The following is a 12,556-nucleotide window of genomic DNA, read 5'->3' as shown; positions in this document are numbered from 1 at the left end:
CAGAGAGCACCCAATTCCTGAGATAATTGTACATCCCACTCCAGGGTAACCCTACTGTCCTGACCTACTTACTAACAGTCCTCCTAAGAGCCCAGTTTGAATGACAAATATGGTCACCTAGTGTATTCCAGTCTCCCAGGTCAACACTGCCATCTCTGACCTTTCTAACATTTCTTCTTCATTAAGCCTCAGAAAATTCAGAAGACCACCATATAACATACAACCACCCTAGAAAGTACTCAAACAGATCTCACCAAAGAGGATAAGAAAAATGCACAGATACAGACAGTGGGCAAGTGCTCCTTTAGCAAGAAGATTGCATTCTAGAACCTGTCCCTCCACTGGAAAACATGGTGGTAGCTATTTTATGTCTATCTTAGTCTAAGCTGACTTTTCCAAGAATTTTTGCATATGTGGTGTGGATTTGCAGAATGTGCCATGTTAATTAACAGGAAGCGAATTAAATATTGTGGTCATGAATAAAATAAGGAATTTTGACAAATTGAGAAAAATACAAGCTTTCCCAAAGGACCTGGGCTTAGGCCTGTCTAAAGTGGAGGCAGAGTTTCCTGAGAACAAGTCTTCATTTTCCTTTTGGTTCTTATTTGCTGAAGCTGTGGGAAAAGCAGGCAGTGACCTATCTGTTTTTTAGACTGCTATACTTCAACTGACAACCCTGGCTGAAGGTCTAGGGGATCAATTATGGATTCAGTACCCCCAAATAGCTGGGGCCCTGTTGCAACAAAATCCAAGGCCTTGTTACTATAGGACATCATACCCACAGGTCAACCTGATGCAAAGCCTATCCATCTTGGCACAGAGCCTGCTTGTGTCTGCACAGGGGTGCTGCTAGGAGCCATGAGCATTGCCCACCTGAGACCCAAATGTTAGGGAGGCAGCCAGCTGGCTCTGACCCACGCCCTGTGTTTTGTCTGTCTCAACGTGCAGGTGACATCAGTTGCAAGGGGATGACCGAGCGCATTCACAGCATCAACCTTCACAACTTCAGCAATTCCGTGCTCGAGACCCTCAACGAGCAGCGCAACCGTGGCCACTTCTGTGACGTGACGGTGCGCATCCACGGGAGCATGCTGCGCGCACACCGCTGCGTGCTGGCCGCCGGCAGCCCCTTCTTCCAGGACAAGCTGCTGCTGGGCTACAGCGACATCGAGATCCCATCGGTGGTGTCGGTGCAGTCGGTGCAAAAGCTCATTGACTTCATGTACAGCGGCGTGCTGCGCGTCTCGCAGTCGGAAGCCCTGCAGATCCTCACGGCCGCCAGCATCCTGCAGATCAAAACGGTCATCGATGAGTGCACGCGCATCGTGTCGCAGAACGTGGGTGATGTGTTCCCGGGGATCCAGGACTCAGGCCAGGACACGCCACGGGGCACTCCCGAGTCGGGCACCTCGGGCCAGAGCAGCGACACCGAGTCAGGCTACCTGCAGAGCCATCCGCAGCACAGCGTGGACAGGATCTACTCGGCGCTGTACGCCTGCTCCATGCAGAACGGCAGCGGTGAGCGCTCCTTCTACAGCGGCGCAGTAGTCAGCCACCACGAGACGGCACTTGGCCTGCCCCGCGACCACCACATAGAAGACCCCAGCTGGATCACCCGCATCCACGAGCGCTCGCAGCAGATGGAGCGCTACCTGTCCACCACTCCCGAGACCACGCACTGCCGCAAGCAGCCCCGGCCCGTGCGCATCCAGACCCTGGTGGGCAACATCCATATCAAGCAGGAGATGGAGGACGACTACGACTACTACGGGCAGCAAAGGGTGCAGATCCTGGAGCGCAATGAGTCCGAGGAGTGCACGGAAGACACCGACCAGGCCGAGGGCACCGAGAGTGAGCCCAAGGGCGAAAGCTTCGACTCGGGCGTCAGCTCCTCCATAGGCACTGAGCCCGACTCCGTGGAGCAGCAGTTTGGGCCCGGGGCGGCGCGGGACAGCCAGGCCGAACCCGCCCAACCTGAGCAGGCCGCGGAAGCCCCAGCCGAGGGCGCCCCGCAGCCGCACCAGCTAGAAACCGGTGCCTCCTCCCCCGAAAGAAGCAACGAGGTGGAGATGGACAACACGGTGATCACTGTCAGCAACAGCTCCGATAAAAGTGTCCTGCAGCAGCCTTCGGTCAACACGTCCATCGGGCAGCCATTGCCAAGTACCCAGCTCTACTTACGCCAGACCGAAACCCTCACCAGCAACTTGAGGATGCCTCTGACCTTAACCAGCAACACACAGGTCATTGGCACAGCCGGTAACACCTACCTGCCGGCCCTCTTCACTACCCAGCCGGCGGGCAGCGGCCCCAAGCCTTTCCTCTTCAGCCTGCCGCAGCCCCTGGCAGGCCAGCAGACCCAGTTTGTGACAGTGTCCCAGCCCGGCTTGTCGACCTTTACTGCACAGCTGCCAGCGCCACAGCCCCTGGCCCCATCCGCAGGCCACAGCACAGCCAGTGGGCAGGGCGAAAAAAAGCCTTATGAGTGCACTCTCTGCAACAAGACTTTCACCGCCAAACAGAACTACGTCAAGCACATGTTCGTACACACAGGTGAGTGCGGCCCACTGGAAGACTGGCAGCAGGTGGGAGAGGCCGAGGGGGCTGGAGGAAGGGAGGGGCAGGACCTGTAGGTGGAAGGGAAAGTAGGAATCATCTTTCAGATTTTACAGAAAGACATATTGTAAACCATCTTCTAGAAGCCCCAACTATGCCCCCACCCCACGAACCAAGCATCCTGTCACCAAAAGACAAAATCACAGAAACCCTTTGTGGGAAAGGGCTAAATGAGAAAACCTGATACAGAATTTGCAGGCACAACATCCCTTAAACACATTGAACTTTGAAACATATTTTTGATCCTAGGTGTTTAAAACTAGAAAAGTCCTTGGAGATCATACACTCCAGTCACCTCATTTTACAGACCCAAGTCATATAAGCCAAACAGGAATAAAGGTTTCAGTCTGTAGTAAGTTTCATTTGAACCAACAGCTTGAAGAGGCCACAACAAGGCTAATGCCAGTGAAGGCTACACTTACAGTCCCTGAAATGAAGAGGGGTGATAAGCTCACTGTTTTCTAGTGCTAGTTCTCTATTTTCCACATCTAGAGACCACAGTCAGTTCTGGGTTCTCCCATTTAAAAGGACAGTAGACTCTTTGGGGCACACTGAGAGGAGTATGATTAAGATGGAAAGGGTTGTGAAGCCATGGCATATGAGTCATGTTTGAAGGTGCTAGAGGTGTTTGGCAGCGCGTAGGTTTGACTTGAAAGTGCCTACTGAGTTTTGTCAGCTTGGCAAAATTACTTAGCATTTCTATACATCAGTTTCCTTGTCTATATGATGGGGATAATAGTGATAGTAGTGCTGTTTTGAGGATTAAATGAATTAATCCATATGAAGTTCCTAAAGAAATCTCCAGCACATAATAAGCACTCTATAAATGTTAGCTGTTGTTCACACTTTTAGCATTATTTAAATGATTTGAGGGAAGATACATTAAGCTTGTCCCATTGTGTTCACATATATAGAAATGGACCAATGATTAGAAGCTATAAAGATATTTAATTAAATAAAAGAGGAAGTTTAAGCAGAAATGCTTTAAAGATAGGTAGACAACCTCCAAAGGGAGCATGAGTTCCTATAATTAGAGGTGTTCAAGGAGAGAATGGATGATCATTTCATAGTGATTTGTTATAGAGGGGATTCAGTTATTCATCAGGTGAGTAGTTGGGCAAGATAGTGCTTCATTCCTGGAGCGAATGATTCTAGAGCAAAGATCTCCTGACCTCCCAGCCAGTGAGTGCCCTTTCCTAGTTCTACAATGGACCAGACAGTAGTGAGAACTCCATGGATGCTCCTCCATATAAGGGACTATATATGTGATATGATTTCACATGGATTCTCTTATACTAAAAATAACTAACTCAATGATGATGACCATATTTGAAATTCCTATTATAGGAATCATAATTCCTACTATGAGGGATTATATTATTCCTATTATGAGGAATTATCGATGCGATGGACATGAATTTGAGAAGGCTCCGGGAGTTGGTAAGGGACAAGGAAGCCTGGCGTGCTGCAGTCCATGGGGTCAGACACAACTGAGCGACTGAACTGAACTGAACTAATTATGAGAGTCATTCATCTGCTAACCTTCTAGTTCTAGGGTATCTCTGTTAAATGACAAATAAATTGTCAGGGGAAAGTTACATACCTGAATTACAATACATGAAATAAGTTAGTTCCTCAAAGCAACCTTGTTTCTCAGGTCAGCCAGCAGGACTAGCTAGGGGATAGAACATAAAGCAGATCAATTTAAATTGGGGAATAGAAGGGAAGGACTGCAACAGACATACCAACATGGAAGGGAACAATTGAAACAGAACATTACTTAAGATGAAATTTTCCTTCTGTGCAGTTCAACTTAAATCAGAACAATATGTAAATCTATGTATGTGCCCTTGTGTGAATCAGTTCTTAAAGATGACAGTTTTCATACCTCTAAAAATCAGAGTGACTACTACTGAATTTAGGAAAAGAATCAGGTAGTGGTAAGTCACTGTATTTACTTAGAGTACATGTGAATATCTAATAACCTGAGGTCAATCGAGGACATTTTCCATGTGGTATGGTATCATCATTATTTAGTAAATTAATCAAATAGTAATATTTTTATTTATTTGTCAATTTATGATTTACAGGGTATTCTCCCATAGTTATGTCCTTTCCTCCTCTGAGTACCTACCTTGTAAATCCATCAAATTAAGGATTAAGGGGAAAAAGAGACCATTTGTGGAAATGTATTCTTAACCAAAGTTGACGTCTCTGTTCTTGGATCCATGAATGTTTCTACTCTCCCCATCTTTGCATCTCTTCCAGTAGACCCAGCAGATATAAAGTTTACATACTCTATTAGATCACATGTCAAAATAAGGCTTTAAATCTGGAGCATAACGTTTTTTGGTGTACTACAGAAAATTGTCTCTTTGGTGTATGAACATATTTATTCAATTTTACCAAAGGATTCTGTGGTTAACCCAAATAACTAGATTTGCCCATAAGAAAACCAGCAATGGATTTGCAAATTTAGACATCATAGATACAAAGGCTACAAGTAAAGTCATTTTATAAATCTGAGTTATGCTCAAAGGCATAACTTCAGATCTCTGGTAAGCTATGAAGTTCCTCATAATTTATAAAGGTCTTTGTAATGGTGTGTATAACCTGACTACATCCAGGAACAATAAATAATGTACATCTATCACTTGCGTACCTTATCTAAAAGAATCAACACTTCCATTTCACCCCCAAATCATTTGGCAGTGGCAGTTTGGAATGGTCAACTCTCTATCAATACTTGTCTAAGTGAAGAAGTCTATAATCTAACAAAGTTTAGGAACAATTGGTCTCGGTTTTCAAAAGGCAAGACAGCCTGAACATATGGAAGTAATTCAGCACCTGGATTCACTTTGGCTGACATTTCAAAACAAAGTTCTCTCCAGTGTCTTGAGAAAACATCAAAAAAGTGGAGCCTCACAACTTTACAGGAGCCCAGTGGAAATGATAAAAATCCACAGCAAAGAGTCCAAATGTTAGTCTAAAATAAGATTCTAGAAAGTCCTGGGTATACTGGAAGAGTAGAGATGGATTCTGCTTCCTACCTTTAGTCTAACCAAAAAGAATCTTACTAGGAAAGAATAGCTTTACAGAGTTAAAAGGAAAAAAACTTAGGTTCTCAACATCACAGCCACTATGCATGGTAACCAGCTTTGCAGTTTAGCAACTGCAACTTTTAATGAATATGATACTTCCTTTCAAGGATTGGGGGCTTCCCTGGTGGTTCAGTTGGTAAAGATTCCACCTGCAGTGCAGGAGACCTGGGTTCGATCCCTGGGTTGGGAAGATCCACTGGAGAAGGGAATAGCTACCCACTCCAGTATTATGGCCTGGAGAATTCCATAGACTGTATAGTCTATGGGGTCGCAAACAATCAGACACAACTGAGCAACTTTCACACTTTCCGTGATTGGAGAGACTCAGTTCTGAGATCTGAATTCCAAATACAATTCGTGTAAGTCTTTGTTAATGATCCACATAGTCATTAAAAGGACATGTTTGCTACAAATAAGTAGTCCATCATGTTGACCTTGGAGCTCACCTCTACCTTAGCGCACCAAGGGAACGTAGGTTGTTGAGCATATTCCCTGATGATTGTAGCACTGATACTTAGAGTAGGGACGTAAGTGAAAGATGACTGTGCTGGAATTAATTATTTGGGTTCAGTTTTGGTTCCTCTAATTGTGACCATACACAAGTCACTTAATTTCATTACCCTCAGTTTGTTTGAGCTTAAAGTAGAAACAATAATTTTCCTGCCTTTTGAGCTACTGTAAAGGTATTATGCATGTGAGAGCTCTGCATAAAAGGTAAAGTACTACTTAATGCTTTCTTTAAAAAATCACCGTCATCACCTTAGCCTCCTCCTCCCAGAGACACTGAGTTTATTTGCTCTGTCTCCAATCTCTGAGTAATAACTGTCAACATGTTTCCTTCCTCGTTGGAATTCAAATGCCAAAGCAATGTGATACCCCTTGGGTTTCCCTTGAACTTCCTCCATAGCATGAATTTTTTCTTTCATTCCTTTAAGATTTTTTAAAGAAAATCTCTCACTAAACCACTCTATCTACTGCCAAACAAACCAAGAAAGGACTTCATCTCTTCTAGAAATTTCTCAAGTTTGCTTTACTGAAGTTTCATAAATGTTGTAGGGCAGGAAAACAAGGGTTAAGGATACCTTTAAAAACAAGAGAATTAGAGAAAAAGCAAAGCTAACACAAACCATCCTCTCGTGGAACAAAGCAGGACTCCTCTGTGCCCTCTCCCAAGAGAAAAAGCAAAAAAAGGCATGGGATGGCACGGAAAGACAGAGGGCACAGAAGGATAAGCCTGGGGTGAATGTGGGCATGGAAGGCAAGCAATAGGGAAAATTCAAAGATAACATGGGAGCAGTGCTTCTCAAGGTGTGATCCCCACAACAGCAACATGTACATTCTTGAGTCCATCCCAGACCTGAATGGGAACCCAGTGACCTATGTCTTAACAAGCCCTGATTCACGCTGAGTTGGGAATCACTTCCCTAGATGGCCTGGGTGATTAGGAGGAGGATGGCTTCAGGTTGTTTTTGTTATATAACATTGTTCCCCAAAATTCCACTCACAAGAACCTATGTGTTTAAAAAAGTAAATCAGAGTACTGAACAACAGCTTGATTTTATAATGATAAACTATGTTAATGGAAGCAAATATCTTGCATATTCAAGGTTCCATGGCAAATGTACTCCTTTGGGCACTTAACATTATAACAATAACTTAACTTATAGCAATAACTTAACGTATAACAATGACTTATTATAATTGTGCTCTGCTTAGTCACTCAGTCATGTGTGACTCTTTGCAACCCTGTGGACTGTAACCCACCAGGCTCCTCTGTCTGTGAGGATTCTCCTGGCAAGAATACTGGAGTGGATTGCCATGCCTTCCTCCAGGGGATCTTCCCGACCCAGTGATCAAACCCAGGTCTCCCACATTGCGGGCAGATTCTTTACCATCTGAGCCACCAGGGAAGTCCATGAATACTGGAGTGGCTAGCCTATCCCTTCTCCAGGGGATCTTCCTGACCAAGAAATTGAACTGGGGTCTCCTGCATTGTAGGTGGATTCTTTGCCAACTGAGCCACCTGGGAAGCCCTATATTACCATTACATGAGTGTTTTTATGCTTTCCCATTAGAATGTAAACTTTATGAAAGCAGAAACAATTTTATATATAATTATATGATATATATCATATATATCTTATGCTTCAATATACCCAACATAATACCTTCCACATGGTAAACATTCAGAAAATATTTGATCAATGAATGAACTGAATTCTTCTCTAATGATATCTAATCACTTTCAAAAGGGAAAAAATTATTTTCCCACAGAGTTGTTTTATTTATTTTAGGACGTAGCTCCATATAAATAATGCAAATATACTTTGTACATTTATATAAGTACTCTGCAATGATTGGAACAAATTTCAGATACCAGATTCTGTTTGTTTGTACCATGCTCTATACAACAAAATTGCATACAGAATTACAAGGCTGACAAAGATGGAATTCAGGGTATTTCTTTATCACCAGGTATAAGGTTGCCAGACTTAGAAAACAAAAACACAAGATGCCCAGATGAATTTTTGGATAAACAACAAATATTTTTAGTCTAACTATGCCCCTTCAATATTTGTGTTGTACTTATACTAAAACAGTGTTCATTGTTTATCTGAAATCTAGATTTAACTGGGTGCCATGTATTTTACCTGGCACTGCTGTCCAGGTGGAACTTCCTTTTAAGAGCCAGTGTTAGGACTTCTGCTTTAAAATCCATAGATGAATACAGGCTTGCATATGTATTTGCTTAACAAATATTGGTTGAGTGAATGAATGAATGTTCAAATACATAAGCATACTTTCCAGGAGAATTTAATTTGGGGAACTTATACATAAATTCATTATTTTCTTACCAAGACTTAAATTTCTTTTTCTTCTCTTTTTTTTTTCTATATACAAAGACTGTATTGTACCTGTGTTCCCACTTGTGTTTTCTTTACCAACAAGTGGTAGACATGTGGACCTTTTCTGAATCATAGTATCAACTCAGTGGTCACTAATGCCCATTAGTGTTCTCTGCAGAATTGATCATTTTCTCTGTTACTTTGAAATGCTCAGCTATTTTGGCCTTGAATTTTACATAAATAGATATAACAATGATAGTAACATAACAATGGTATCCATAGAGTAATAACAGTGCGATCAAGATCGTGATGTTATAATCCTCATATAGAGCTTGGCTACTAATTGTACCAAGCCAGTGGAGTAACAAACAAGTATAAGGTTTGAAGTGAGAAAGCCTCAATTTTACCAGTTTCTGAGTGACTTTAGGTAAATTCTATAATCAATCTGAGCCTCATTTTCTTGTCATGTAAGATACAGATTTTAACAGTACTTAGTACTGAAGGATAGGGGAAAATGTTAACATCTACCCGCTCAAAAAGTTGTAAGAAAAGTCAGGTAATGTGGATGAAGGTCCCTGACATCTTTAAAAATATTCTTGACATCAAAATTTTTACTTGTCACTAAAGCCACAGAGGTCTTACAAATGCAGTGTGTCCCCAGTAGGCAATTCCACCCCTTCCCAGACAGCCTCACGGTCCAAGCTGGCACCAGGACTGCACCCCCTAACCCCAGACTGGGAGAAAGGCTGGTAGGTGGTCTTGAATGTCCCCCTCCAACTAGACCTCTCTGGTGGAAAGCAGATTCTTCAGCTAGTGAAGGCTCTGCATGACTCCATCTGAGCACCTTCCATTCTTGTCACTGGACCTTTCCCCCTTTCTGTTCCAATCTTGATTGTCCCCATTCAGAGGACTTGGAATTTCCAAGACCCCTTCTGCTTTCCTTGGCAGTAGCCACCTCCTCCTGCGCCTACTCGTCCCACCCTGCTCTCTGCCCCCTTAGCAAACACCATGTTTTCTGTACACTGCCCCACACTGTACTCACCTGAAGGAAGGTGTATGCCAGAGCAAATGATGGAGAGGCCGAGAGAATGCGAGAACTAGATGGGAACAGTATTTCAAAAAAGTGTCCAGTAACAGCAGTCACTGTCCTCTTTGCAGCCTAGGAAAAGCCTGATTAGAATGAAAAAGAATCCACAGAATAAATGGATTCTTGCTGAGCCCCCAATTCAGAGGTTACTCTTTAGAGTTGGAATGCCTCAGCCTCAAATTTTACAGACCTTCTGCACCCTCTAACCTAAAAATATCTTTCTTCCTCTCTTTTTTTTCTCACTGTCAGTCATGGTAGAGTGTCAGCCCCAGTCCACAAGAAGGAGTTGAAAAGTGATGCTTTAGAAAGCAGGCATCCGAAACTGGAGAAAAATATATGCATTCACTACTCCTCCCTTCTCACACATAAACACACACACACAGAATCATAAAGCACACTGCCTCCTCTTCTGTTCTACCACTTGCTGTCTGGTTTTTCAGCCCCCAGAGTACAGTTGCTGCCTGCTAAGGATCCTCTGTCTCTTTGCTGGCATTTGTTTCATGGTGCCATTTCTTTCCATTAGCATATGTAGCTGAGACGGGACTAGACCTTTCACTCTGAATTGCATAGCTACAGTATAATCACTTGCTTTATTGGTTATCTGAAATAGTTTTTTGCAAAATCATAAGTTGGCTTCCTCATGCCATGCAGGTCATTTTTCAGTTGATTTCATTTATCACCAGTTCCTTTGTGCTGAAAGGAACAGCTGAATTTTTCTTGAAATGATCACATACTCTGTGCAAAAGTGCTTTATTGCTTTAATTTTCAAAATACCTTCACAAGACAGGTGCTTACTGTATTATTCTCAAGTTATAGATAAGGAAACTGAGGCTTACAAGGGTGAAGTAACATGTCCAGGTCATTCAGCCAAGGAAATGGAATTCATATCTCACTCCAGCATCTGTATGGTCCCAAAATGGATCATTCTAAAGTGCAGGGGCTTATATGAGCTTCCTCATCCTGTGTCTAATCCCAGTGTCTGCCTGGTACTCTGTGTCCCTTTCTAACCAATCAGACTTGCCATTCCTGGCCATAGGCTTGGACCCAGAAAGCCATCTGCTACCACTCATCTTAATTTCATTTCTCCACATCAAGAGCACCAAGCAACACCAGCCACATCCATTTCATGTATAATGTTGAAAGCCGTTTGGGGTTCGCTATAAGTAACATGCAGGAAAATAATGGGGAAGAATCACTCATTTCTAGTGAGTGATACTGTTTCAAATCCAAACATAAAGAAATGAGTTGTTTACACCTGACTAATCTGAAAATGCACCCTATTTAGTAAGGCAGTTCCTGGAATGCCTATGCTCTGCCAATGAGGCACCTGAATAATTTCAGAGGACTTTCCTGTATGGAGCTCCCAAGTGCTTTGCAAACATTTTTCCTCATTAACTATCACACCATTTTTTCTGTGGCAGAATATGTTGTCCTATTTAAAATGTGGGACTGCTGATGCCTTGAGTGATTTAAGCAAGTTGCCCTCAGGTCACACATTGACAAGACCTGGACCAGAGTCCTCTGGGGCGTGGGCCATGGTGGACAGAAGGCCACTAAATCTGCAAAGGAGGGTGGCAGGTGCTTGGTCCAACTCCTCAGTTACAGAAGGGGAACAAACCCATAGAGATGAAAACACTTAGAAAACCCAGGGTGACATGGATAATTAACGGCCAAACCTTGGTGCTAAGTGCACAAGGTGCATATAAACAACATACATATATAAGCTATGGAGGGAGAGACAACACCTGTGAAGAACCAACTGATAGATTAGAAAGGTGTGAAAGTAAAAAGCCATCATCACTGACCTTGTCTAGAGGAAAAAATACACTATAAGAAGGTGAAAGTTTCAAACAGCAGGAGAATTTTTAATACAAACCAAGTTTCAACTTCCTAGCAGCCAAAATACCATCTGGAACTTTAAGAAGGCACACTACCCATTAAAGGTGACAGGTGGACATAGTTTAAAAGATAGTTGGCCGGCCTGTCATAGCCTCTAGAAAGTGTACTGAAAGCACAAGGATGGCAAAGACCAGCTTGAGTTCCAAGCATGTTTACGGCTGACAGAAATGTTCCAACTAAAAATAACATGCATGACTGTTTCTCTTAGGGAATCTCTTATTTAAAAAAAATGTACCTATATAAACACCATGCAGAGATTGAACTCTTCATGTAGGAATAAGGCTTTTAAGCTTCCCATTGTAGCCTAAAAGTGAAACTCTTCTATCCCTGTGACCCTATGGCTCATGTTGTTTCATCCATAAAGATGAAGAGAAGGAAAACTGGAAGACAGCAGAGCAGAGAGAAAGCCAGGCCAAAAAGGTTGTGATTAACTAAAGGAAAAAGTTCAAAGTTCAACGAAATTGGTTTAGAAATTTGTGGAGTTATAGTTGAACCAAATAGCCATTTCTTAGGATCATGTGCTTCAAAATATATCTTTTTCTGTTTACAAACACATCGGAAAAGCTTTCCAGTGAGATGAAGTTTCATAAAACATATCATGAATAGAAAGCACTAACCCTCAGCTTGGCACACAGTCAGCATGTATGTGATTGTGTTCCTCACCGTCATCACTAGGACACACCAAACCTCTTCTGTTTCATGATGGAAAAAAATGGCAAGACAGTCAAGGCACATATTTTAAATGGAAGTTAACTAAAATTCAAGAACTAGATTTCCTACCCTGATGCCTTGTTCAGATGTTGAAATATTAACCAAAGAGTTTCAGAGGCTTCAGGCTTTAGGTTGGGTTATGGAAATGGCTTCCTAGGTGGCACTAGTGGTAAAGATCCTGCCTGCTAATGCGGGAGACATAAGAGACGTGGGTTCAATCCCTGGATTGGGAAGATTCCCTGGAGGAGGGCATGGCAACCCACCCCAGTATTCTTGCCCAGAGAATCCCATGGACA

The 12,556-nt window shown here is 42.9% G+C and overlaps 1 protein-coding gene across 25 annotated transcripts in view; it reads left to right on the top strand.

The window, feature by feature from the left end:
• ZBTB20 (zinc finger and BTB domain containing 20) overlaps positions 1-12,556 on the top strand; it is a 1,026,540-nt gene that overhangs the window by 823,983 nt on the left and 190,001 nt on the right. For all 25 annotated transcript variants that reach the window (XM_070465986.1, XM_070465969.1, XM_070465979.1 and 22 more), the window contains one exon: positions 949-2,553. In XM_070465986.1, coding sequence (XP_070322087.1) covers positions 949-2,553 — 1,605 coding nt within the window. The remainder of the gene's footprint in view (positions 1-948; positions 2,554-12,556) is intronic.

The sequence above is a fragment of the Odocoileus virginianus genome, chromosome 4, assembly GCF_023699985.2.
Source record: "Odocoileus virginianus isolate 20LAN1187 ecotype Illinois chromosome 4, Ovbor_1.2, whole genome shotgun sequence".
NCBI classification, from domain to species: Eukaryota; Metazoa; Chordata; class Mammalia; order Artiodactyla; family Cervidae; genus Odocoileus; species Odocoileus virginianus.
This window is presented reverse-complemented; position numbering and strand designations above follow the sequence as displayed.